Source organism: Podarcis pityusensis, assembly GCF_964106645.2.
Source record: "Podarcis pityusensis genome assembly, chromosome: 13".
Taxonomy (NCBI): Eukaryota; Metazoa; Chordata; class Lepidosauria; order Squamata; family Lacertidae; genus Podarcis; species Podarcis pityusensis.
Window position 1 is genome coordinate 28,553,170 of NC_138038.1, and position 23,032 is coordinate 28,576,201.

Below are 23,032 nucleotides of genomic sequence, written 5' to 3' on the forward strand. Positions count from 1 at the left end.
TTATAGAAGGTAGTGAGTGATCCTAGGTTGCTTTCAGTGTATTTGCCTCTTCACCATGTTTTATTTTGCCAGATTCTTCCCTCTGGGAGCCGTGCTCCAAGACAGATCACAATGAATAACTCACTGATCAGGCAGATGCATTAATGTACCTATTCAGTTATCCATTGTGATATTTCTACTATATTAACTTTAAAGCCCCTCATCCTTTGTTCTATGGGGCATATTGTTGTGCAGACATAGAATTATAGAATTGTAGAGTTGGAAGGGACCCAAGGGTCATCTAGTCCAACCCCTTGCATGGGGCATATGGGTTTGGGACAGGTGGTACCTCTGTTGGTACACACATGATTCTTCTTGTTTAGTTTGTTCCCCTTTGGTCTCCACCCTCCACTCAGCTGTTACCTGTGGTTCCCAGAATCTGTCTTTTGGGACAACTCCTGCAGTTAAGCTGGTGCCAAATGTATTGCTGTTTTCCTCTCGACCACATCTGTGAAGTTGAAAAAGGGGTCTTGTCATGTGAGCAGCCCAGAACATCAATACACACTGCTCAGGCTTGTGTCCAGGATGGCCCTTCAATTCTGCCAATTCAGTGGTTTGATTATCTCCTGAGGCAGACTGAGGCCAACAAATATAATGGGAAAACACTTTCTTGACCAAGTTGTATAACCTTCTGCCAACAAACAAGAATTAATGCTCAGTAAATACCTGATGTTGTCTAAGGGTTTATCTATACTAACCTTTCCCCCATCATTTTCCGGGCATAGGTCCGAGATTTAAATCTCTGTATCCTTGTGGGATTTTTTCCCCCTACACCAGAGCTTTCACCATGAAAACCCACTCTTCCAGGCAGAATCAGGGCAAATGTCAATTCAGGTTTTCTGAGGTGTTACATTTGCTCCAATTCAACTCTGAAGAGTGGATTTTCACAAGGAAGCTCTGGGGAAGGTAATGTGGAAGCATTCAGAAATGAAGCTTTAAACTTTCAACCCTGTCTGGAAAGTGTGGGAAAGGATAAGTGTGGAAGATGCCTAAGCTTGCCAGAAACTTTGTACAAAGAAATCAGTAAGAATGCTTAATAAACAGGCCATCTCGAACTGACCTTAATATCAAGCTGGACCACTAACATCCTTTTTCCCCCAAGAGAGAGATGTGTTTGTGGATAGATAGATAGATAGATAGATAGATAGAGTAATGGCTTGGCTCTCCCACAGAAGCGAGACACTGGTAGTAATTATCTCAGGTTTATTGCTCAAACACATAAATCACTTTGGAGCTCCTTCACTCCGTGTCTGACTCCAAGTTCGTAGTTGCCGAGTCTAAACTCCACCCCTTCCTCTTCCTCCAACAGGGGAAAAAGCCCTTTCGCTTTTGCTCTTTTCCCCTCCTCTCACTGACCTTTTCGCACCCTCAGATTTTTGGGCTGGCTATTCCCGGTCTCCCTCCCTCTGTTTCTGAGCTAAGACTGCTATTTTGTGTATCTCTGCTCTGACTCCCCTTTCCTTGCTCACTATGCTCAGGGATCAGGTTACCATTGCTATCTGCTGCCTGCTCTCTTTCTCTGAAGCCATGCCACTAGGCTGTCCCTCCTCCCTCTCACATTCCAGTGTCCTTATCTCTCTTTGTCTGTTCTCATTCCCAGTCTCTGTCAGCTCTGGAATGAAGCTGACAATAGATAGATAGATAGATAGATAGATAGATTAGATAGATAGAGAAATAATAGATAGATAGATATAGATAAATAGATAGATGATAGATAGATGATAGATAGATGATAGATGATAGATAGATAGATATAGAAATGGAGATGATAGATAGGTAGGTAGGTAAAAGGTAATGGACCCCTGGATGGTTAAGTCCAATCAAAGGCGCCTATGGGGTTGTGGCGCTCATCTCGCTTTCAGGCCGAGGGAGCTGGCATTTGTCTACTGACAGCTTTCTGGGTCATGTGGCCAGCATGACTAAACTGCTTCTGGTGCAAGGGGCACCAAGATGGAAACAAGCGCGCAGAAACACTGTTTACCTTCCTGCACCAGCAGTAAGCAGTACCTATTTATCTACTCACGCTGGTATGCTTTCGAACTGCTGGGCTGGCAGGATCTGGGACAGAGCAAGGGGAGCTCATCCCATAACAGGGATTCGAAATGCCAGCCTTCAGATCGGCAAGCCCAAGAGGCTCAGTTATTCGGACCACAGCACCACCCGTGTCCCTGCGATAGATGATAGATAGATAGATAGATGATAGATAGATAGATAGACAGACAGGTTTACATATTCTACATTGGCAATTATAAGTCTTTGAAAGGGCTACAGGGGTGATTGTCCTGAATGACTGAGACCAGGCTTGGTTTCACCAATAAAAGTTGTAGTTACCACCATTTGGCATACAAAACAAAGTTGGCAAAAGGTACAGTGGAAGGAGTGGGGAGAACCTTTGTTCCCTTCATTCCACCGCTGTCAGTCTGGGTGTAGGCCAGTTAAGCCAGAACTAGCAAGTAAGGTTCCCCTCCACCTGCTTAACATGCTCTGCCCCCAGATGGGTGATTTCAGAGGATCCAAGGCAGGTAATGAGGAGGGGAGATACAGAGATCACCTAGCCTTCCTGGATCTTCTCTGACCCCAATGTAGCTTTCTCTTCTTTGGCAGACTCCAATCTTATCACATGTAGTATGACTCCAAAATGGTGTATACACATAAGTGAAAAATTCCCTTTGGGTCCAGCAGCAATACACACGATAATCCACAGTTATTTTGATGAAGTTTATTAAGAGCTAAGCAGAAAGTAAGAGGGCAAATGGAAGACAGCAAGTTGCTTCAACAAAATAAAAAAAATAAAAAAATTACCCACAGGTTATCCCATGCCTGCCTATCATAGTATCATAGAATCGTAGACTTGGAAGGGACCCTGAGGGTTAACTAGTTCAACCACCTGTAGTACCTATCTTACTGCAGCTACTTACAATCAGCCTTTGGGTCTCATTCTGTGCAAAATAGCAGCATTGATTGCAGACCCTCCAATATTTCTCCAATGAAAAGTGGGACATCTTCTTCTAATATTATTATTATTATTATTATTATTATTATTATTATTATTAGTGTTGTTGTTGCTGCTGCTATCATTATAAATCCACTGCCCATATGCCTGGGTTGCCCCAGCCACTCTGGGTGGCTTCCAAAATATATAAAAACTGAATAAAATGTTTAAAAACTTCCCTATACAGATATCTTGAGATATCTTCTAAAGGCTCTATAGTTACTTATGTAATTGGCTCGGGGGGGTTGCCTAACTCCATACACACCATATTTCTCCAGTGAAAATAGGGACATTCTAACGAAAAGTGGGGCATTCTGGGATCAAATCAGAAACTGAGGCAGCTTCTGTAACTCCAGGACTGTCCTTGTAAAAAAAAGGAAAACATGGAGGGTCTGTGATGGTCAAGTTATATGAGGGATGTTGAGAGACAATGGGCTATATGGCAACAGTTCACTTCTAAGAGTTTTGATCCAAGTAGGTCTTGCATGATATCTGGAACTGCCCAGACAATCACAAGGCAGTCAGTAGCCAGGGGAATGCCAATCAATGCTAATTTAGTCTCTGCAAATTTTGGAAATTAATGCAGAAAAAAGATGGGATTGGGCTTCTTTGTACTGGCTGATTCAGACAAATGGAAACACCTCTGGAACAGAATCATGCTAGGAGAAGTCCAAAGAGAGGGAATTATTGCATTGTGAGTTCATGTGACAAAATGTGGGCAGTATCCCTGCATATAATTATCTCCTGCCATTTAAAATCTAATGCAGCATGGTGGAGAATCAAGTTGTGGTTGTGTTGTTGTTGTTGTTGTTGTTGTTGTTGTTTTAAAAAAAACCACAATTCTGGAATGCAGCTGCTATTGAAGTGCAAAAGGGATGTTAGAAATTGGGACAGAAGCACTAGCATAACGGAAAAACTCATGCAATAAACGCCGCCTCTGAATGCAGTTAGGCAGAGGTTTCCCAGAATTTCAGGAAAAAAATCTTTCCCAGCACTGTCTGGACTGAACATGGGACCTTTTGCAAATAATACATGCGATCTACCCTTGGGCTCCGATGGTATTGGATGAAGGGACAGGAAATTTTGTGTCAGTGAATGACCTTCATATTAAGTTATATTAGGTTCCAAGCTTAATCGAGGATTATTCCCACTTCCTCCAATAGTTTTCAATCCATTCCCCAACAAAAATTGTTTAGGAGGAATCCTCAACCCTCTCAGAGATATATTTTGGGGGATTTCTGGTGATTTCACTAGGAGGGAACCACAATCTTTCCTCACACAAATTTGTTTACAATAAATTGTCCTACTGTTTGAGCTGTTGGGTAGATAAAGGCAAGGTTAGATGAATTAAATTCCCATTTAAATCAAGGGACATATATTAAAGCATAATTAACTTAATCCCATTAATTTTAAGGGGACCACAGTTCTAATAAAAAATTATGGATCCAAGCTAATGCTTTCAGAAATTAGTAGGTACAAGTTCCTACCTATTTTGGAACTCCCACCATATGTCAGTTCATTTTTATCACCGAAAGGGTCTTCTATCCCAAATTCTTTTAAAGGCACCCTTTACCTCTTTATTCCTCAGGCTGTATATGAGGGGGTTCAAAATGGGACCGATAACAGTATAGAAAAGTGAGAGAAATTTGTCAGTGTTTGGTGAGTAAGTGGAATTGGGCTTCAAATATGTAATACAAGCAGAACCATAGAACAAGGTCACCACAATGAGATGTGAAGAGCAAGTGGAAAAGGTTTTCTTCCGACCTTCAGAGGACGAGATCTTCAAAATGGTGATTATAATGCCAGCATAAGACATCAAGATCAGGATAAAAGGCAAAGTCCCAAAAATCATAGTCGCCACAAAGACTGCAATTTCAACCCTTGAGGTGTCCCCACAAGCCAATTTCAGCAAAGGAGGGATGTCACAAAAGAAGTGGTTGATTACATTGGAGCCACAATAGGAGAGAGTAAACATCATGGTGGTGTGACCAAAGGACATCAGAAACCCACTTAACCAAGATGCTCCAGCTAAAGTAGAATAAACCTTTTGGCTCATCAAGACGTGGTAGTGTAAGGGCTTACATATGGCAACATATCGATCATAGGCCATTGCGGCCAGGAGGAAACATTCTGACCCACCAAGGAAGAATATAAAGTAGGTCTGCAGAGCACATCCGATGAAAGAGATGGATTTATTTCCGGAAAGGAGGTTTGCCAGCATCTTAGGGACATTGACTGATGTGTAGCCGATCTCCAGAAAAGACAGGTTTCTTAGGAAGAAATACATGGGGGTGTGGAGGGCAGGGTCAACCAATGTCAGAAGAATGATGAGAAGGTTTCCTGCCAGAGTGATGATATAGAGTACCAGGAAAGTGGAGAATAATGCACTTTGCAGGTTTGGATCATCAGAAAGACCCAGGAGGATGAATTTAGCTGGTGCTGTACTGTTTTGTAGAATGTATTCTTTTCGGTTCTGCATCCTGGAAAGAGAACATAAAGAACTGATTACTGTAATTTAGGATATGATTGTTTGGCTATACAAAATCTCTTTATATAGATTATATGTGGAACTCTGTTCAAGGACTGCCTAGCTGATCAGGGAATGATTCAAAGGCACATACTGCAGTGTTTATCTGGATTGGAATCAATAGGATTTAGCAGTGATCTTATAATAAAAATTCTAAATTATACCTATAGCTTCTGTGTCTTGTTCATATGGGGAAGAATTTTTTAATAATCATACAAGAGATTTCTCTGAAATTTCCATCTATATATTCATTTCCATCTATATAATTTTCTTTATTAAACATAGCAAGTGCTAACCTTTGGTAGGATTGTTCCTAAATAACATTATTAAAAGGCATCAAACTTGAAAAATAAACATTGTCCAAAAATAATTTAGTATCATTCAAGAGAAAGAATTTACGAAATGTGTTCCTTCAGAGTGAAACATGTCAAAGGCTACAAAAGAAAACAATCTGGTACTTACTGAAGCCCTGGAAGGTCACACCCAGCTCTCTGTTCCTGACGCCCTAGTTGCACTAGAGATTTCTCAGGCACAATTATAGAAGGTATACGCTGCTTTCAGTGTATTTGCCTCTTCACCATGTTTTATTCTGCCAGATTCTTCCCTCTGGGAGCTGTGCTCCAAGACAGATCACAATGAATAACTCACTGATCAGGCAGATTCATTAATGTAGCTATTCAGTTATCCATTGTGATATTTCTATTAAGATGACTTTAAAGCCCTTCATTCTTTGTTCTATGGGGCATACGGCTATGCACACATAGAATTATATAACTGTAGAGTTGGAAGGGACCCAAGGGTCCTCTAGTCCAACCCCTTGCATGGGGTGAATGGGGTGGGGAGGGGTAGTAGCTCTGTTGGTACACAAATGATTCTTCTTGGGTAGTTTGTTTCCCTTTGGTCCCCACCCTCCACTCAGCTGTCACCTGTGGCTCCCAGAAGCTGTCTTCAGGGACAACTCCGGCAGTTAAGCTGGTGTCAAATGTATTGGTGTCTTTTCTCGACCACATCAGTGAGGTTGAGAAGGGGGTCTTGTCATCTGAGCAGCCCAGAACATTCATTCATTTCTGCCAATTCAGTGGTTTGATTGTCCTCAAACAATCAGATTGATTGAGACAGATTGATTCCAACAAATATACTGTAATGTTAAAACACTTTCTTGACCATATTGTATAACCTATTGCAAACAAACAAGAATTAATGCTCAGTTCCCCATCATTTTCCAAGCACAAATACGGGATTTAAATCTCTGTGTCCTTGGTTCCCCGCCCCCCATGCCAGCGCTTTCCCCATGAAAACCCACTCTTCCAGGCAGAATCAGAGCAAATGTCAATTCGGGTTTTCTGAGGTTTGACATTTGCTCCAATTCAACTTAAAAGAGTGTTTTTTCATGAGGAAGCTCTGAAGGAGGTGATGTGGAAGCATTCAGAAAAGAAGCTTTAGAGACTTCCGGGGTGGCGCCATCGGTAATGGCAGACTCCCTCTGATCCGGAGGGACTGGCTCCACGGAAAACGGGTCTATTTCGCTACGGCGAAGCGGGGACCCTTCAAAAAATCACAGGCGGAGGAAGCCTGTGACCATGGGACTCGGCGGGCACCTTTCGCGCCCCCCCAATCCGTAAAGGAACCCAACTAAGGGCTCCGGAGTGAAGAGTGGCTAGTGGCGCAGTGCTGACAGTCAACTGCTTCTTCCATGGAGCGAAGCCGCACAGCCGTTGCCGGAGAGCGCTACCTTTTTCCTGGGACAATTTGGTTACAAAACAACTACCCATGAGCAGATCAAATTCGGACAATTGGACTTTAAACAATGATCTGTGAGTAGAAGGGAAAATTTGGATTAGGAAATTCTTCTTAATTTGGCACTGAAATGGGAAGGTCTAAACAGGAAGTCAGCCTTCTGTTTCTTGTAGATAGATTAAAGCAAAGACATGGCAAACTAGAGTTCAGAAAATCATTTGTAAAGGATCAACTTTCATCATCTAAAACTACTGAACCCCCTTTGGAAGCAAGAGAAGAGGGGGGATTTTTTCCGGATTGTTTAAACTTGCAGGAGAGAGTGTAAAGAAAAGTAATTTTCCACCGTCTTGAACCTGGGAGCAGGGTGTCAGGACAGACGTTTTTGGAAAGTTCATTGACTATAGACAAATGTTTTTGACAGACAGTTAAAAGAAGACAAACATAATGATTCCATTGTTCTCTTTCGCATTTTAAAGGAACAAATACTGACAAAATATCTGAAAAAGGAAACTTTATTGTTAGATCTGCTGGTAAAAAAAGAAAAAGAAAAGAGATTGATACAAATAGAAGTTCTTCCCCTAGAGGGAGCTTGTGAAACTGTTATTAAACTTGAACTGGGGAGCTTCGCAGCTGCAAACAGATTAAGATCGTGGGAACAGACTTCTGACCTTGCATAACAATGTATTCAGAGGCCCTGGTGCGTGCCTTCTGTAAAACAAGTGCTTTATTGGAACAATTACATGAGAAGACGGATTTGATGACTGTTGCGATTAGAAATTTTGGACACGTAGTGGGTACCTATACAGAACCCACCCAGGAATCAACTCAGGAATGTGCTCTGACAGATCAGATGAGGGAGGAGATTGTTGTTGGACCTCGGGTGGCGGGGATGGAGGGAGCTGTGGCCCAGCAGGAACATGAGTTGTTGGATTTGACAAATGAACTTGGAAAAAGCCAGATTTGGAGAGATAGAGTTTTGTTGGGTTTGGAGATGGGGGGCTGGATAGACCCCCCTATGCAGGGATGTCTTGACTTTTCAAGTCTGGCAATGGGCCGTGAGGAGTTTGGGGTTGTGGGGGTCCTCAACTCTGGAGGGACCTTGAGACGTGCTTTTGAATACTACATGGAGTTCAGTGTGGACTATGGAAAAGGGGCTGATCTGTCGAGAAGGGACAAAAATACTGTCAAGTTGGAGTTTCCATGAGTGAAAGGACCAGGAGACAAAGTAAAGTACAGGTATAAATATGAAGAAGATCTGCGGAAGGGACATGGAAGAGACTTAAGGGCCTCGGACATAAGATTACCAGGTTAATGAACTAGATGGATAGGACAGAAAGGACTGACAAAACCCGGGACCAGGAGGAAGAGACGTTGGATGAAGATTGGAAGAAAGTTTTAGAATTTTTTTTATTTAGGATTGTTTCCCAAAATTAATGAGTATTAGAAAAATGTTAGAACGAAATTATTTGGCTCTAGCAGAAATGTTAAAAAGAACTATGCAAGAATATGTTATGGTTATGAGAAATTGGTATAAATAAGATTTAAGCTTTAAGTTTTAGGGTCTTTTATAGTAAGATAAGGTTAAAATAGATTAAGGTAATTTAATGACAGAATATTATGAAAAATGGGAAGGATTTGCTGTTATAATTAATAACTGGAATACAAAAAAGGGAGGTGTGAGGAGGTCGATGAAATAAGGCAATGACAGTTAAGGATTTGGGAATATTGGATTTGTTTTTAAATGTTTGTGGTCTACTTTTGTTTTTTGGATTTTGATGTGTTTTGTTTTTGTTTTTTGGATTTTGATGTGTTTTGTTTTTGCTTTTTTTGCTTTTTATTGATTTGTACTGTTTGACTGCTGTTTGCTTTTCCCTTGTTTTTTTTTCTTTTTTTTCTTCTTTGTCTCTTTGTCTTTTCTGTAATTTTAAAATGCTTAATAAATATCATTTAAAAAAAACACAGAAAAGAAGCTTTAAATTGCAGACAATTTCTGGAAAGCGTGGAGAAAATGTAAGTGTGGGTGACGCCTATCCTTGCCACAAACATTGTACAAAGAAATCAGTATGAATGCTAAATAAACAGATCATCGGGAACTGACCTTAATAGCAAGCTGGACCACTAAAATCCTTACTTTTCCTCCCAAAAGTGAGATCTTTTCATTAGATAGATAGATGACAGATAGATAGATATAGATGATAGATTTGCATATTCTACCTTGGCCATTATAAGTCTTTGAAAGGGCTACAGGGGTGATTGTCCTGAATGACTGAGACCAGGCTTGGTTTCACCAATAAAAGTTGTAGTTACCACCATTTGGTATACAAAACAAAGTTCATAAAACGTACAGTGAAAGGATTGGGGAGAAATTTCGTTCCCTTCCTTCCACCGCTGTCAGTCTGGGTGTAGGTCAGTTATGCCCGAACCAGCAAGTAAGCTGCCCCTCCCCCATCTGCTTAATATACTCTGCAGCCAAAGGGTGATTTCAGAGGATCCAAAGCAGGTAATGAGGAGGGGAGACACAGAGAGCACCTAGCGTTCTTGGATCTTTTCTGAGCCCAATGTAGCTTTCTCTTCTTTGGCAGACTCCAATCTTAACACATATAGAATGACTCCAAAATGTTGTAGACACATAAGTGAAAAATTCCATTTGGGTTTGGCAACAATACACACGGTAATCCAGACAGTTATTTGGATGACGTTTATTAAGAGCTAAGCAGAAAGTAAGAGGACAAATGGTAGTTCAACGATAACAACAATAGAAATAATTCCACAGGTTATCCCATGCCTTGCTATAATGATAGCATAGAACTGCAGAGTTGGAAGGGACCCTGAGGGTCAACTGGTTCAACCTCCTGCAGGACCTATCTTACTGCAGCTACTTACAATCAGCCTTTGGGTATAATTCTGTGCAAAGAAGCAGCATTGATTTCAAACCCTCCAACATGTCTCCAATGAAAACAAGGACACCCTATTATTATTGTTGTTGTTGTTGTTGTTGTTGTTGTTGTTGTTGTTATCAATCCCCTGCCCATCTGACTGGGTTGCCCCAGCCAATCTGTGTGGCTTCCAACATATATAAAAACATAAAAAAAACATTAAACATTAAAAAACACATTCCTTATACAATGCTTCCTTCAAAGGCTGTATAGTTACTTATTTCCTTGGCTTGGGGGTTGCCTAACTCCATACCTCCAACATTTCTCCAATGAAAATAGGGACATCCTAAGAAAAAGCGGGACATTCTGGGATTGAACCAGAAACTGAGACAACTTCTGTAAATCCAGGACTATCCCTGTAAAAAAGGGAAATGTGGAGGGTCTATGATGGTCAAGTAAAATGAGGGATGTTGAGAGACAATGGGCTATATGGCAACAGTTCAATCCCAAGAGGTTTGATCCAGGTAGGTCTTGAATGATATCTGGCATTATCCAGAGAATCACAAGGCAGTCAGTAGCCAGGGGGACGGCAATCAACACTAATTTAGTCTCTGCAAATTTTGGAAATCAATGCAGAAGAAAGGTAGATTTAGGGTTCTTTATACTGGATGAAATAGACAAATGAAAACACCACTGGAACAGAAGCATGCTAGGAGAAGTCCAAACGGAGAGAATTATTGCATTGTGAGTTCATGTGACAAAATGTGGGCAGTATCCCTGCATATAATTCTTTCCTGTCCTTTATAATGTAGTTCAGCATTTTAGCAATTTTTTAAATATAAAAAACACCACAGTTCTGGAATGTAGCTGCTATTGCAGTGCAAAAGGAATGTGAGAAATTGGGACAGAAGCACTAGCATCACAATCAGAAAAACACATGCAATAAACCCCACCTCTTAATGTAGCTTGGCAGAAGTTCCCCAGAGTTTCAGGTAAAAATCTTTCCCAGCCCTGCCTGAACTGAACATGGGACCTTTTGCAGACAAAGCTTGCGATTTACCCTTCGGCTCCAATGGTTGGGGATGAAGGGGCAGTAAACTTTCTGACAGAGAATGACTTTCATATTAAGTTATAATAGGTTTCAAGCTTAATCGAGGATGATTCACACTTCCCCCAATAGTTTTCCATCCATTCCCCAATACAGTGGTACCTCGGGTTAAGTACTTAATTCGTTCCGGAGGTCCGTACTTAACCTGAAACTGTTCTTAACCTGAAGCACCACTTTAGCTAATGGGACCTCCTGCTGCTGCCGCACCGCTGGAGCACGATTTCTGTTCTCATGCTGAAGCAAAGTTCTTAACCCGAGGTACTATTTCTGGGTTAGCGGAGTCTGTAGCCTGAAGTGTATGTAACCTGAAGCATATGTAACCCGAGGTACCACTGTACAAAATGTTTAGGAGGAATCTTCAACCCTCACTGAGATATCTTTTGGGGGATTTTTGTAGATTTCACTAGGAGGGAAGCACAATCTTTCCTCACACAATTTTATTTACTATAAATTAGCCCACTGTTTGAGTTGTTAGGTAGATATAGGCAAGGTCAAATGAATTAAATTCCCATTTAAATCAAGGATCATATATTAAAGCATAATTAACTTAATCCCATTAATTTTAAGGGGACCACAGGTCTACTAAATCATTCTGGATCCAAGCTAATGCTTTCAGAAATCAGTAGGTACAAGTCCCTACCTATTTTGGAACTCCCACAATATGTCAGTTCATTTTTATCACCGAAAGGGTCTTCTATCCCAAATTCTTTTAAAGGCACCCTTTACCTCTTTATTCCTCAAGCTGTAAATGAGGGGGTTCAAAATGGGACCGATAACAGTATAGAAAAGTGAGAGAAATTTGTCAGTGTTTGGTGAGTAAGTGGAATTGGGCTTCAAATATGTAATACAAGCAGAACCATAGAACAAGGTCACCACAATGAGGTGTGAAGAGCAGGTGGAGAAGGTCTTCTTCCGACCCTCTGAGGAGGAGATCTTCACAATGGTGGTTATAATGCCAGCATAAGACATCAAGATCAGGATAAAAGGAAAAGTCACAAAAATCATAGCCACCACAAAGACTGCAATTTCAACCCTTGAGGTGTCCCCACAAGCCAATTTCAGCAAAGGAGGGATGTCACAGAGAAAGTGATTGATCACATTTGAGCCACAGTAGGAGACAGTAAACACCATGCTGGTGTGACCAAAGGACATCAGAAACCCACTTAACCAGGATACCACAGCTAAAGTAGTATAAACTTTTTGGCTCATCAGGACGTGGTAGTGTAAGGGCTTACAAATGGCAACATATCGATCATAGGCCATTGAGGCCAAAAGGAAACATTCTGACCCACCAAGGAAGAAATCAAAGTAGGTCTGCAGAGCACATCCGATGAAGGAGATGGATTTATTTCCAGAATGGAGGTTTGACAGCATCTTAGGGACATTGACTGATGTGTAGCAGATCTCCAGAAAAGACAGGTTTCTTAGGAAGAAATACATGGGAGTGTGGAGGGCAGAGTCAACCAATGTCAGAAGAATGATGAGAAGGTTTCCTGTCAGAATAATGATATAAAGTGCCAGGAAAGTGAAGAATAATGCACTTTGCAGATTTGGATCGTCAGAAAGACCCAGGAGGATGAACGTTGCTGGTGTTGTACTGTTTTGTAGAATGTGTTCTTTTCTGTTATGCATCCTGGAAAAAGAACATACTTGAACATGAATTTAGGATATGATTGGTTCTACAAAATCTTTTTATATAGTGTATATGTGGAACTCTGTTATAAGAGTACCTAGCAGATCAGGGAATGATCCAAAGTCACATAGCATACTTCTAAAAGTTACTAAGTTCTGGTTCTAGCATTGTCTTCATATTATACCTTCTATGCATTATATTTAAGCTTTCATGAACTCTTTGAAGAATGAGTGGAATATAAGTAGATGATGTGCTTTTAACTACTGTTATCTCGTGTAAATTTTATATTATAAATAGGTGATCTAGCTACATCAGTTTTAAGGCCTGTTGTTTTCAGTGCTAGAATAGAATAAAGTATTTAACTGAAATCAATAGGATTTAGAAGTGATCTTATAATAAATATTCTAAATTATGCTTTTAGCTCCCATGTCTTCTTAATATGGGGAAGTTTTATTTTAATAATCATTGAACGATTTCACGGAAAATGCAGTTCATATAATCATCATTTTCTTTATTAAAAATAGGATTTATAAGTGCCAACCTTTGGTAGGATTGTTCCTCAATAAATGCATCAAACTTGAAAAATAATAATTGTCCAAGAAATAATTTAGTATCAATCATGAGGAGTGTACTAAGAGTGAAACATGCCAAAGCCTTCAAAAGAAAATAATCTCGTACTTACGGAATACCTGGAAGGTCACACCCAGCTCTCTGCTCTTGACTCACCAGTGGCACTAGTGATTTTTCAGCCACACTGATAGAAGGCAGGGATCTTAGGCTGCTTGCAATGTATTTGCCTCTTCACCAGCCACAATGGCCATGTTTTATTTTCCCATATTCTTCCCTCTGGGAGCTGTGCTCCAAAACAGATCACAATGAATGACAGTTGGAGTGGCCACATGCGTTATTAAGGTTATTCATTGTGACAGTTCTTTTAAAATCCTTTGCTTGAAGGGACATACGATTGTACGGACATGCACAGGTCTCTGTACACATTTGCTGGTTTGCTGCATGTCACCACTTTAGTGATGATTTGTTTGCTTCAATCCTTTATCCACCTACCTAAATGTGAGCCTTTTTGATCTCAAGGGAATTTACTTCTGAGCAGAAATGTACTGGAATGCACTGTTAGTGTTTCTTTCCCCCCCTTTGCTTAATATTGACTTATAATATTTGCTTTTAATTTTCGCATATCACTTTGAGTGATTCATACAAACAAAATGGAAAACAGCAACAGCACTTGGATGTGAACCCAGCCCATTTTTAGGAGTGTTTCTTTCCTGATATCACATAGCGATATTTTGTTTTTCTTATTTTCAGCTCCTTTGTCTATTTCCACCAAACTGAAAGGAAATTTTCTTCTAATGTGTCTAATGTGACCATTTCAGAGTCATGCTACATGTGTTTAAATTGGGGAATGATGAAGAAAAGAAGGCCACATTGGGCTCAGAGTACAGCCAGGAAGGTTAGGTCTTCTCTGCTTATTACCTACCTTGGGTCCTCCCTATCTGGGGAAAATCATCCCTATCTGGGGGCAGAGGGTGCTAAGCAGGTGTGGTGACAGCTTACTTGATAGCTCTGGCCTGACTGGCCTGTCCATACTGGCAGTTGTGGAAGGAAGGGAATTAAAGTTCTTCCCTGCTTCCATTGTACGTCTTATTGACTTTGCCTTATATATTACATTGGGCCAACTATACCCTTTCTTGGTGAAACCAAGCCTGGTCTAAATCATTCATGAAAATCACTCCCTGTTGCTCTTTCAAAGAGTTATAATGACCAATGTAGTCATTATACACACACACATATAATCTCCCAGACATGGAGATTATAAAAAAAATATTTTGAAATAAGAAAGTAAGTATTTACGTGGTTCAGCTTGCTTGTAAGGTCACTTCTAGATGACCTGTTTATGGAGAATTCATCCTGACTTCTTTGTACAAAATTTGTAGCCAGGTTAGGCAACATCAGCTATTTATTGAGTATTCATTCTGGACTGCTATATGCATTGCCCATGTTTGTACCCTGTGGTTGTCACTTAGGTGCTGCCAGGGATACCAACTTGAATAAAATATTGGGGGGGGAGGCAGATAAACCCAAAGTCCACCAGTCCCTGGGGCAAGCCTTGATTCACTTTCCCAGATTGTCCTGATTCAGTTCAGGATTGTGGGTCTTTGCGGGCTGTATGCACAGACCTAATGAATAGCTGCTGATGTTTCTAAAGGGAGAGAAAAACTTTATAGGCAATTTAATATATGATGTATTTTTTATGATTTAATTTATTTATTTAATAAAAAGTATACATCACTTGATTGTAAAGACAAACTTCAAAGTCATTAACAAAGAGAATAAAACGATCAGGAAAAACAGTTAATATCAACTATTGAAAATATTCAAAAAATGAAATCAGCAGTAAACTAAGAACAGATAAGACATACATCAACACCCTAGATGTTTGGGTAGGCTTGTCTAAACAAAAATGTTTCTTAGCAGGCACAAAATAGATTACAGTCAAGATGCCTGCCTCATTTCAACAGGCAGGAAGTTCCAAAGCGCTGGTGCTGCCACACTAAAATATCAATTTTGATCTTTTATTTAGGCCCTTTTGTTACTTTTGTGGCATGATTGTTGCTTCTGTGTAGGTCAGCTCCAACTGCAACTGCATGTTTCTGTCATGTAATTCTACTCAATATTGATCCAGAGTAGATTCCAATGTATAGTTAGCAGAGTAACAACTTAAACATGTTGCAGGCTTCCCAAAAAATAGACAAGAGTCAATTGCAGAGCTTTACTGCTACTGAAGGCAAATGAGCATAATGGTCACAAATCCAATACATTCAGGATTGGCCCTGTCCATAAGAAATCCAGTTACAGCAGACTTAACTTAAACTTACAGTAACTTATAAATGTAAACCTTAACACTAAGCATACAGTGGTACCTCGGGTTAAGAACATAATTCATTCTGAAGGTCCGTTCTTAACCTGAAACTGTTCTTAAACTGAGGTACCACTTTAGCTAATAGGGCCTCCTGTTGCTGCCGCACCGCCGCCACACGATTTCTATTCTCATCCTGAAGCACAGTTCTTAACACGAGGTAATACTTCCAGTTTAGCAGCGTCTGTAATCTGAAGCGTCTGTAACCCGAAGTACCACTGTACTATGTACAGTATAGAACACCACACCAGAAGGAAAAGAGATAGAAAGAGAAAGTGAAACCCAGGCTCCTTCGGGCCTTAGTTTTACAGTCAGCGTGACCTTGACAGAAGAGAGAAGAGAACCAGTTCAAACCAGCTGTACTCAGCTTCTCTGAGGGAATAACCCAAATATCACGAAGTTTCTTTCACACAGAGAAGCTTCTAGAACCCTCTTGAACTAATTAGAATAGGAAAGATCTCGACACATTAGATCAATACTTTCTGCACTAAGAAATGCAGTCTCAACCTAGTGCAGGGATGAGGAGTCTGTTGTCCTTTGGATGTTGTTGGACTGCAGTTGCCATCATTCCTAAGAGAGAATGAGAGAGAGTGTGGTGTAGTGGTTAAGAACGGTAGACTTGTAATCTGGTGAACCAGGTTCGATTCCCCGGTCCTCCACATGCAGCTGCTGAGTGACCTTGGGCTAGTCACACTTCTCTGAAGTCTCTCAGCCTCACTTACCTCACAGAGTGTTTGTTGTGGGGGAGGAAGGAAAAGGAGAATGTTAGCCGCTTTGAGACTCCTTAACAGGAGTGAAAGGCGAGGTATCAAATCCAAACTCCTCTTCTTCTTCTTCTTCTTCTTCTTCTTCTTCTTCTTCTTCCCACTGAGGCCAACAGCAACCAGAGGACAAAAGATACCCTACCCCTACTCGGCATCACCAATTTCTGAAGGAGTAATGGACAATTGGGTCACAAGAATAACCTAGAGATTTGGCCCTTAAGAGGTGCGTAGCCATTTCCAAAGAGATTGATTGTCTAATTAGTCAGACACCAAAATGAATGTTTCCCATGCCTACAAACTGTCTGCTTTTGGCTAACAAACTGCTCAGGGCATATTTCATTTGTCTGTTCCTCAGGCTGTAGATAACAGGATTGAACATGGCTGGAGCCACAGTATAGGTGAGGGAGAGAAACTTGTCTGTAGGAGCTGAATAACTAGAACTTGGCCTCAAGTATGTGAACATAGCTGTGCCAAAGAAGAGGACCACGGAGAGCAAATGTGAGGAGCATGTACCAAGAGCTTTTTGCCTACCATCTGCTGCAGTGATTTTCAAAATGGCTAGAAATATGAGAATGTAGGAGACCAGGATAAATATGAATGGTGTGATGAGAACCAGGAAGACAGTTGGAATTCTCTCCACCTCGTTTATGTAGGAAGTTGGGCAGTGCAATCTCACTAATGGGCGGATATCACAGAAGAAGTGATTGATGATATCTGGGCCACAGAAAGGGATGGAAAATACCAACCATGTCTCCATAAGCGATATGGACAACCCACTGAGCCAGCATCCAGATACCAACAGGAAGCAAGCCCTCCTGGTCATGAGCCTCATATAATGCAAAGGGTGGCAGATGGCCAGGTAGCGGTCATATGCCATAATAGCCAGGAGGTAACATACAGCAGCTCCAAGGAAAACATAGAAGAACAGCTGCATGGCACAGCCAAAGAATGAGATAACTTTTTTCTCTGACATTAGGTTCACCAACATTTGAGGAAGAGTCACAGATGCATAGCAGATATCCAAAAGAGACAAATGTCTAAGGAAGAAGTACATGGGTGTATGCAGAGTGCGATTTGATATAGTGGCAGCAAAAACCAGCAGGTTCCCCATCATTATGAACAGGTAGATTAGCAGAAAGGCAGCAAAGAACACAGACTTTAAATCATATCTGTGTGAGATTCCCAGCAGCACAAATTCAAATGTGGTAGTGCTTGCGTTCCTTTTTGTGGTTTCTTCTGCATGCTCCTCCTGCAAGGATTTTTAAAAAGCAACTGTGATATGTCAATTTCTGATATTAGGACATACAAAGGAAAATGTTTCAACCCACCCTTAGTTTTGGAACAGGTTATTTTGCACCTTTGTGACAAAAGAGAAAGAGACAGCTATAGGGGTTAAAATGTTGGACTAGTAGTAGGCCATGAAGCTAACAGGGTGACATTGTCTTGGTCATTTTCCCACAGCCTAAGGGACTACCATATTTTTCCATATAGAAGACACCCCCATGTATAAGACGACCCCTATTTTTGGGTGCCAAAATTTTGAAATCAATACTTTTTAGTTGTTGAACTTTTGGGGGGATATCACAAAAAGATCCCCTGATCGATCTACCACCCTGGCTGATGGAAGTGGTATCATATTTCAGCATCACTAAGATATGCATTTTTATGCACACTTTCTTTACACATTTATTATTATTATTTTGCTTCAGAATTATTTTTCAAATTTCAGAGAATTGCAAAGAATACCTGCATTTTGGTTTGTGATTGCTCTTAGAAAGGCAAATTAGATAGGTAACTGTATGAGATCTGAACTAAATATCTCCCCCATCCATACTGCGCAGATGTAAAACTGAAACAGATTGTAAATAAGGCTGTTCCATCTATCTATAAGTGTAGGACTTTTATAGAAAATATATTCTCTGAAAGCCATGGATATAAGGTTCAGAATATTTTCAGTCTTTGCAAGAGAGATCAGAAGTACCCTCACTTGCATGCATTATATTGTCTGGCACTTTAGTCTACCTCTAACCCAACTGTATAAAGAAAAGCTAGAGTCCATGGAAGTTAACAAATTCTCTCTTTCTCGTAAGAGACAAGTGGATCCATAAAAGTAAAATTCTGTATACCTTGGGAGAAGTCCCATTGAACTAAATAGAATTTAGTTCTGAGTAGAGATATCACATGACTGGCTAAAGCACTGTTGGATTTAGTACCAAAAGAGCAGGCACAGAGTTATGTTGCACACCTCTCTCATTAAACCATTGGAACATTGATTCGAAGGTCCATCATTCAGCAGCAGAGCATCGGCTTTCCATGAAGATGCTCTCAGATTCAATCCCTGGGATCGCCAGGTAGGACTGGGAAAAAATAATACTGAGCTAGATGAAGCACTGATCTCACTCACTATAAGGCAACTTACTGTGTTCCTTTTTTCTTTTTTTAGAGAAAGTGTTTTGCATTCTGTCATATATCATGAATTGTATCTAGCACACTGTGCTAATTCTAATCACTTGGCATTTCCAGTTAAAAGGCCTGGGCAGCAATTGATGAGAAATAGACCTCTTTCACTGTTACTTCCAAGTGACAGAGTCAGGCTGATTTGATGGGTATATTGCCCAAAGCGATAAGTTGTAAAGTATAAAAAAACTAATAGGTTTGTCAGTTGTCTGAGCTTGGCTTGTTCCTGTGCCTGTTATAGTCTCTGACAGCTGTTTGCTCTGCACAAATCACAAGTTTACAAATTATTAGCCTTTGAATGACAAGAACATATTTGCCTGGCCAAAACTATTATGCAAGTAGAAAGTTATCATTGCAAGCATCCAAATAGGGGTGGAGAAGAAATTTGGTTGAGCTCTTATTATAATGCAAAACCACCCAATTTACACTTCCCAAGACATTGTGTGAACCAAAAGGCACCCCTACATCCAAATATTAAATCAGTAATATAATTAATAGTTGTGGATATCCAGGCAACAAGTTGCAGTTTTAGAAATAATAATTCCACACTTACCTGTGGAAAGCCAAACATGTTGTGAATGTTGTAAGCGAATTCCAGAAGCTCCTGCAATCTAGATAGTTATGATTAGAATGGTAGTTAATTGACTTCTGTAACCTGCTTAGATTGTTTCCAGCAATATATAGAAGAAAGAAAATAACTGGAAGCAACAGTTATTAGCAAATCATCTTGACACATTCCAATTAATTCCCAGCTAGGGCATTAGAGCCTTGATTCATGAAAGGAGCGCTGAAGTCCTCAGAAACTTTCATAACTAACACATTTGTACATAAGCTTTTACAGTTTTATCTGCCCATTTTTCTATTTAAGCTTTTACATCACTGTTCAGCCCAAAACAATCCCAGAGCAGTCTTCTTCTTCTTCTTCTTCTTCTTCTTCTTCTTCTTCTTCTTCTTCTTCTTCTTCTTCTTTTTAGATAGCACCTGTTGCAAGGTTTATAATTACAAAAATACAACACCAAACAAAAAAAAGTTGGGCATCGAAAAGCAAACTCATCAAGCATCAGTTCTTAAAATTATCCAGTCCTTATAAGGACCAGCTAGAATGGAAACAGTTTAGGGAGAGGTGGGGCCAAAAGATGCTGGTCCCTCATCAGAGCTAATGTGGTAGCTCTGCTACCAAATACTCCCTCTTCTGCAGCCTGATGGAATGATAGTCACTTAGTGTCAGTTGAGAAAGAGGAAAAGTCAGAGGTAGCTTAGTCTCTCAGCAAAGCCAGTTAAGTGACCCTGCTACAGTGATGTCAGCTGGATTTCCTGGGCCTGGTACATTGTCTCCAACACCATGGCAAACTATTGGCAGAAACTGCAGTTTATGAACCTATATTAACTTAATCTAGCCTACCTCACAGGTTTAAGGGTTAAAACAACATAAAAATCACGATTAAAAACAGTTTTTAAAATAAATTACAGTTACAGAAATAAGGTGAATCCCAGTGCTTTGTTTTCTACAAAAAATGTTTAGGGGTACTTCTCATTTTGACTCAAGAAAATCACCATTTTATAGTTCAAATCGGGGAAAATAAATACAGTAAATGGACAAAAGTACAAAGATTCACAAATGCTTAAGGGTATGTGTACCCCTGCATCCCCTCAGAAAAACACTGGTGAATCCCATTACAATGACAGAAGTGGCAGACAGATGATAATGTACACAGCTTTGATGTCCTGAATGGAACAGCAAGATACAAATATGTCATTTAGAGTAGTCCCCTTGCTTTAAGTGCAACATATCACAGTCTGGACATTTAAATCAAAATACCAAAATCCAGAAGAGGAAGAAGAAGTAGCAGTTTTCAAACTCTTGTCATTGTAACTTGTGCAAGTGTACAGGGTTTGCTGATTCATTTTGTAGTTCGTATTTTTGTTTATGGTTACTATATATTAATAAGTAAGAGATGATGGCAAGCAGACCAGTAGTGGCTGGGTGGGTGACATTGAAAATCTGCTCAATTACAATAGCACTGTTTTTTCAATGTAGCAAAGGAGACTTATTTATTTCAAAGAAATTACTTTTGAATAAAGCATACCAAAACCTACCAGTTGTGTATTATTCTGCAAAGACAGCACACCTGGGGAGTGAATGAAATAACAGGGACATGGAGGGAAGTGTCTTAAACTAAAAGACTAAAACTAGCCTATCTGAGCTTCTCTTTAAGTTGCAAGGGGTTGGCACTCTGCTGAACTCACAAATGTGAGGAAGGAAGGATAATATCTAATATATACTCTCCTAACATTTAATCACACCCCAACAAATTGGTCCTAAGGTTCCCTCCTTTTCCCACCTATTCCACACTACTGGGACTATTTTGATTGACAAGGAGTGTGACTGACTCCTACCAAGGTGCAAAAGTGGAACAAGGTGGGTGTGGTGGGTGCGGCCTGGCCCGGGTGTCATCCCTGAGGGGGGTTGACATCGCCGCCCCACCACTCGGGACACTCGTGGTGGGCGGCACACACCTCCGGGACACTCACCCCACCCCCCTGGGACATTCGCCCTGCCCCCCTGGGACACTCCCCCCGAGATGTTCGTCCCACCCCCATGGGTGGCTAGCTCTGCCCCCTGGGTGCACGCCGCTCTGGGTGCCAGAGCAGCTAGCTCCACCTCTGCCTAGGTGAGGAAGTGAAAAATAAAATTGTAGCTATATCGGGTGGGGGGAGGAGCCAAGATGGCGACGGACACAGCAGCCTAGTCAGACTCCTCTGCTTTTAGTTAAGCTTTTAAGTAGTTTTTAAGTAGTTTTTAGCCACTTCCTGGTTTTAAACTCTCAGTTTTAACGTCTCACCAGCTGTTTTATCACCTCCTCGCTTCTCTTTGCTTTTAGTTTATTGTTTTATTGTTTTATTGTTTTACTGGAGTACGGCGGAGAAGAGCAGTGGGTTGAGGGAAGCCACTATCTACCTCCGAATAGCGAAGCCCCAAGCTCGCAGAGAAAGCACCTTGCTCTCAAGTTAAAGAAACTTGGAGCATAAACTGAAGTCTGGGAGAGGCGCTACAGGAGAACTAATCGACCTGGAACAGCCTTCACTATGGGAATTGCAGTTTGCTGAGTCACCTTCAAAGTGAGTGCTTTCCATTCTTCCGGCTTTTCTGGACCAAAATCTTTAAGCTGCACGAAGAGAAACTTCCCTGTTCAAGGGCCTGGTGAGGCCTTTGGGAGTTTCCCTTTCATCTGAGACCGACCCGCGGTGGGCCCTGTGATAAACTCTGAAGGACAATTTTATATTAGTCTTAGTTCTGGTGGGAGTAGGACTTCAAAGGAATGGTCTGTGTTGCCTACCGGTAGTCTCCCTAGAACTAAATTGCCGGCCTGTGAGGGTGAAGGTGAAGACGCCGACTTTCATATGAACAGGCAGTGAAATATACCCCCACTGCAAGTGCTGGTAAGTTCGAAGGAAATATTTATCACCAGAGTTGACGTTAAAATACTATCCCCATATCTGAATGATGGGATATGGGAAACGTCTTAGAGACTCTGAGGAGACAGTCCCCGTTCCCTTTCCGAGATCAAAGCAAACAAGGGTTGAACCATGTCTCTTTAAAGAAGGGAGTAATCTACTGGATTGTTCCTACACGGTAGAAACTCAGAACCGTTTTAACCCTCTGATTGATTGCATGTCAGTACTTAAAGACGAAGAGCGAATAATACCACAAATAACAAGTGATGTGGACAACAGTAAGAGTGTAGTCTCTCCTCAGAAGGAGGAATTGGTCCTTGGCACGGCCAATCATATGACATTTGAACAGTCCCATTTAATAATCAAAACCTTGCACTGTATATTCAAAAGACTAGATGATCTTTCGACCCAGCTGCACAGCCTCCAACAAAAGCTATATCAGGGTATTATTGGGTTTAGGACACCTTTTAGGAATATGTCAGAACTTTAAGGTGAATGGTGGACAGTGGGT

General features: G+C 40.8%; 3 protein-coding genes across 3 annotated transcripts in view; all 3 read right to left on the reverse strand.

The window, feature by feature from the left end:
- The window catches only part of LOC308461507 (olfactory receptor 10A2-like), a gene marked incomplete at its 3' end in the record, with an annotated part of 63,694 nt that overhangs the window by 22,634 nt on the left and 18,028 nt on the right, over window positions 1-23,032 (reverse strand). The gene's annotated exons all lie outside the window — the stretch shown is intronic.
- On the reverse strand, window positions 4,557-6,057 carry LOC308461835 (olfactory receptor 10A2-like; the record flags this gene model as incomplete). The annotated part of the gene is made up of 2 exons (XM_080979000.1): window positions 6,021-6,057; window positions 4,557-5,511 (listed from the first exon to the last, which is right to left on the reverse strand). The coding sequence occupies exon 2, from the start codon at window positions 5,508-5,510 to the stop codon at window positions 4,557-4,559; it is 954 nt and encodes a 317-aa protein (XP_080835126.1). The 5' UTR covers window position 5,511; window positions 6,021-6,057.
- LOC308461836 (olfactory receptor 10A7-like) lies at window positions 11,958-12,911 on the reverse strand (the record flags this gene model as incomplete). The annotated part of the gene is made up of 1 exon (XM_080979001.1): window positions 11,958-12,911. One exon carries the CDS (start codon window positions 12,909-12,911, stop codon window positions 11,958-11,960), a length of 954 nt encoding a protein of 317 aa, XP_080835127.1.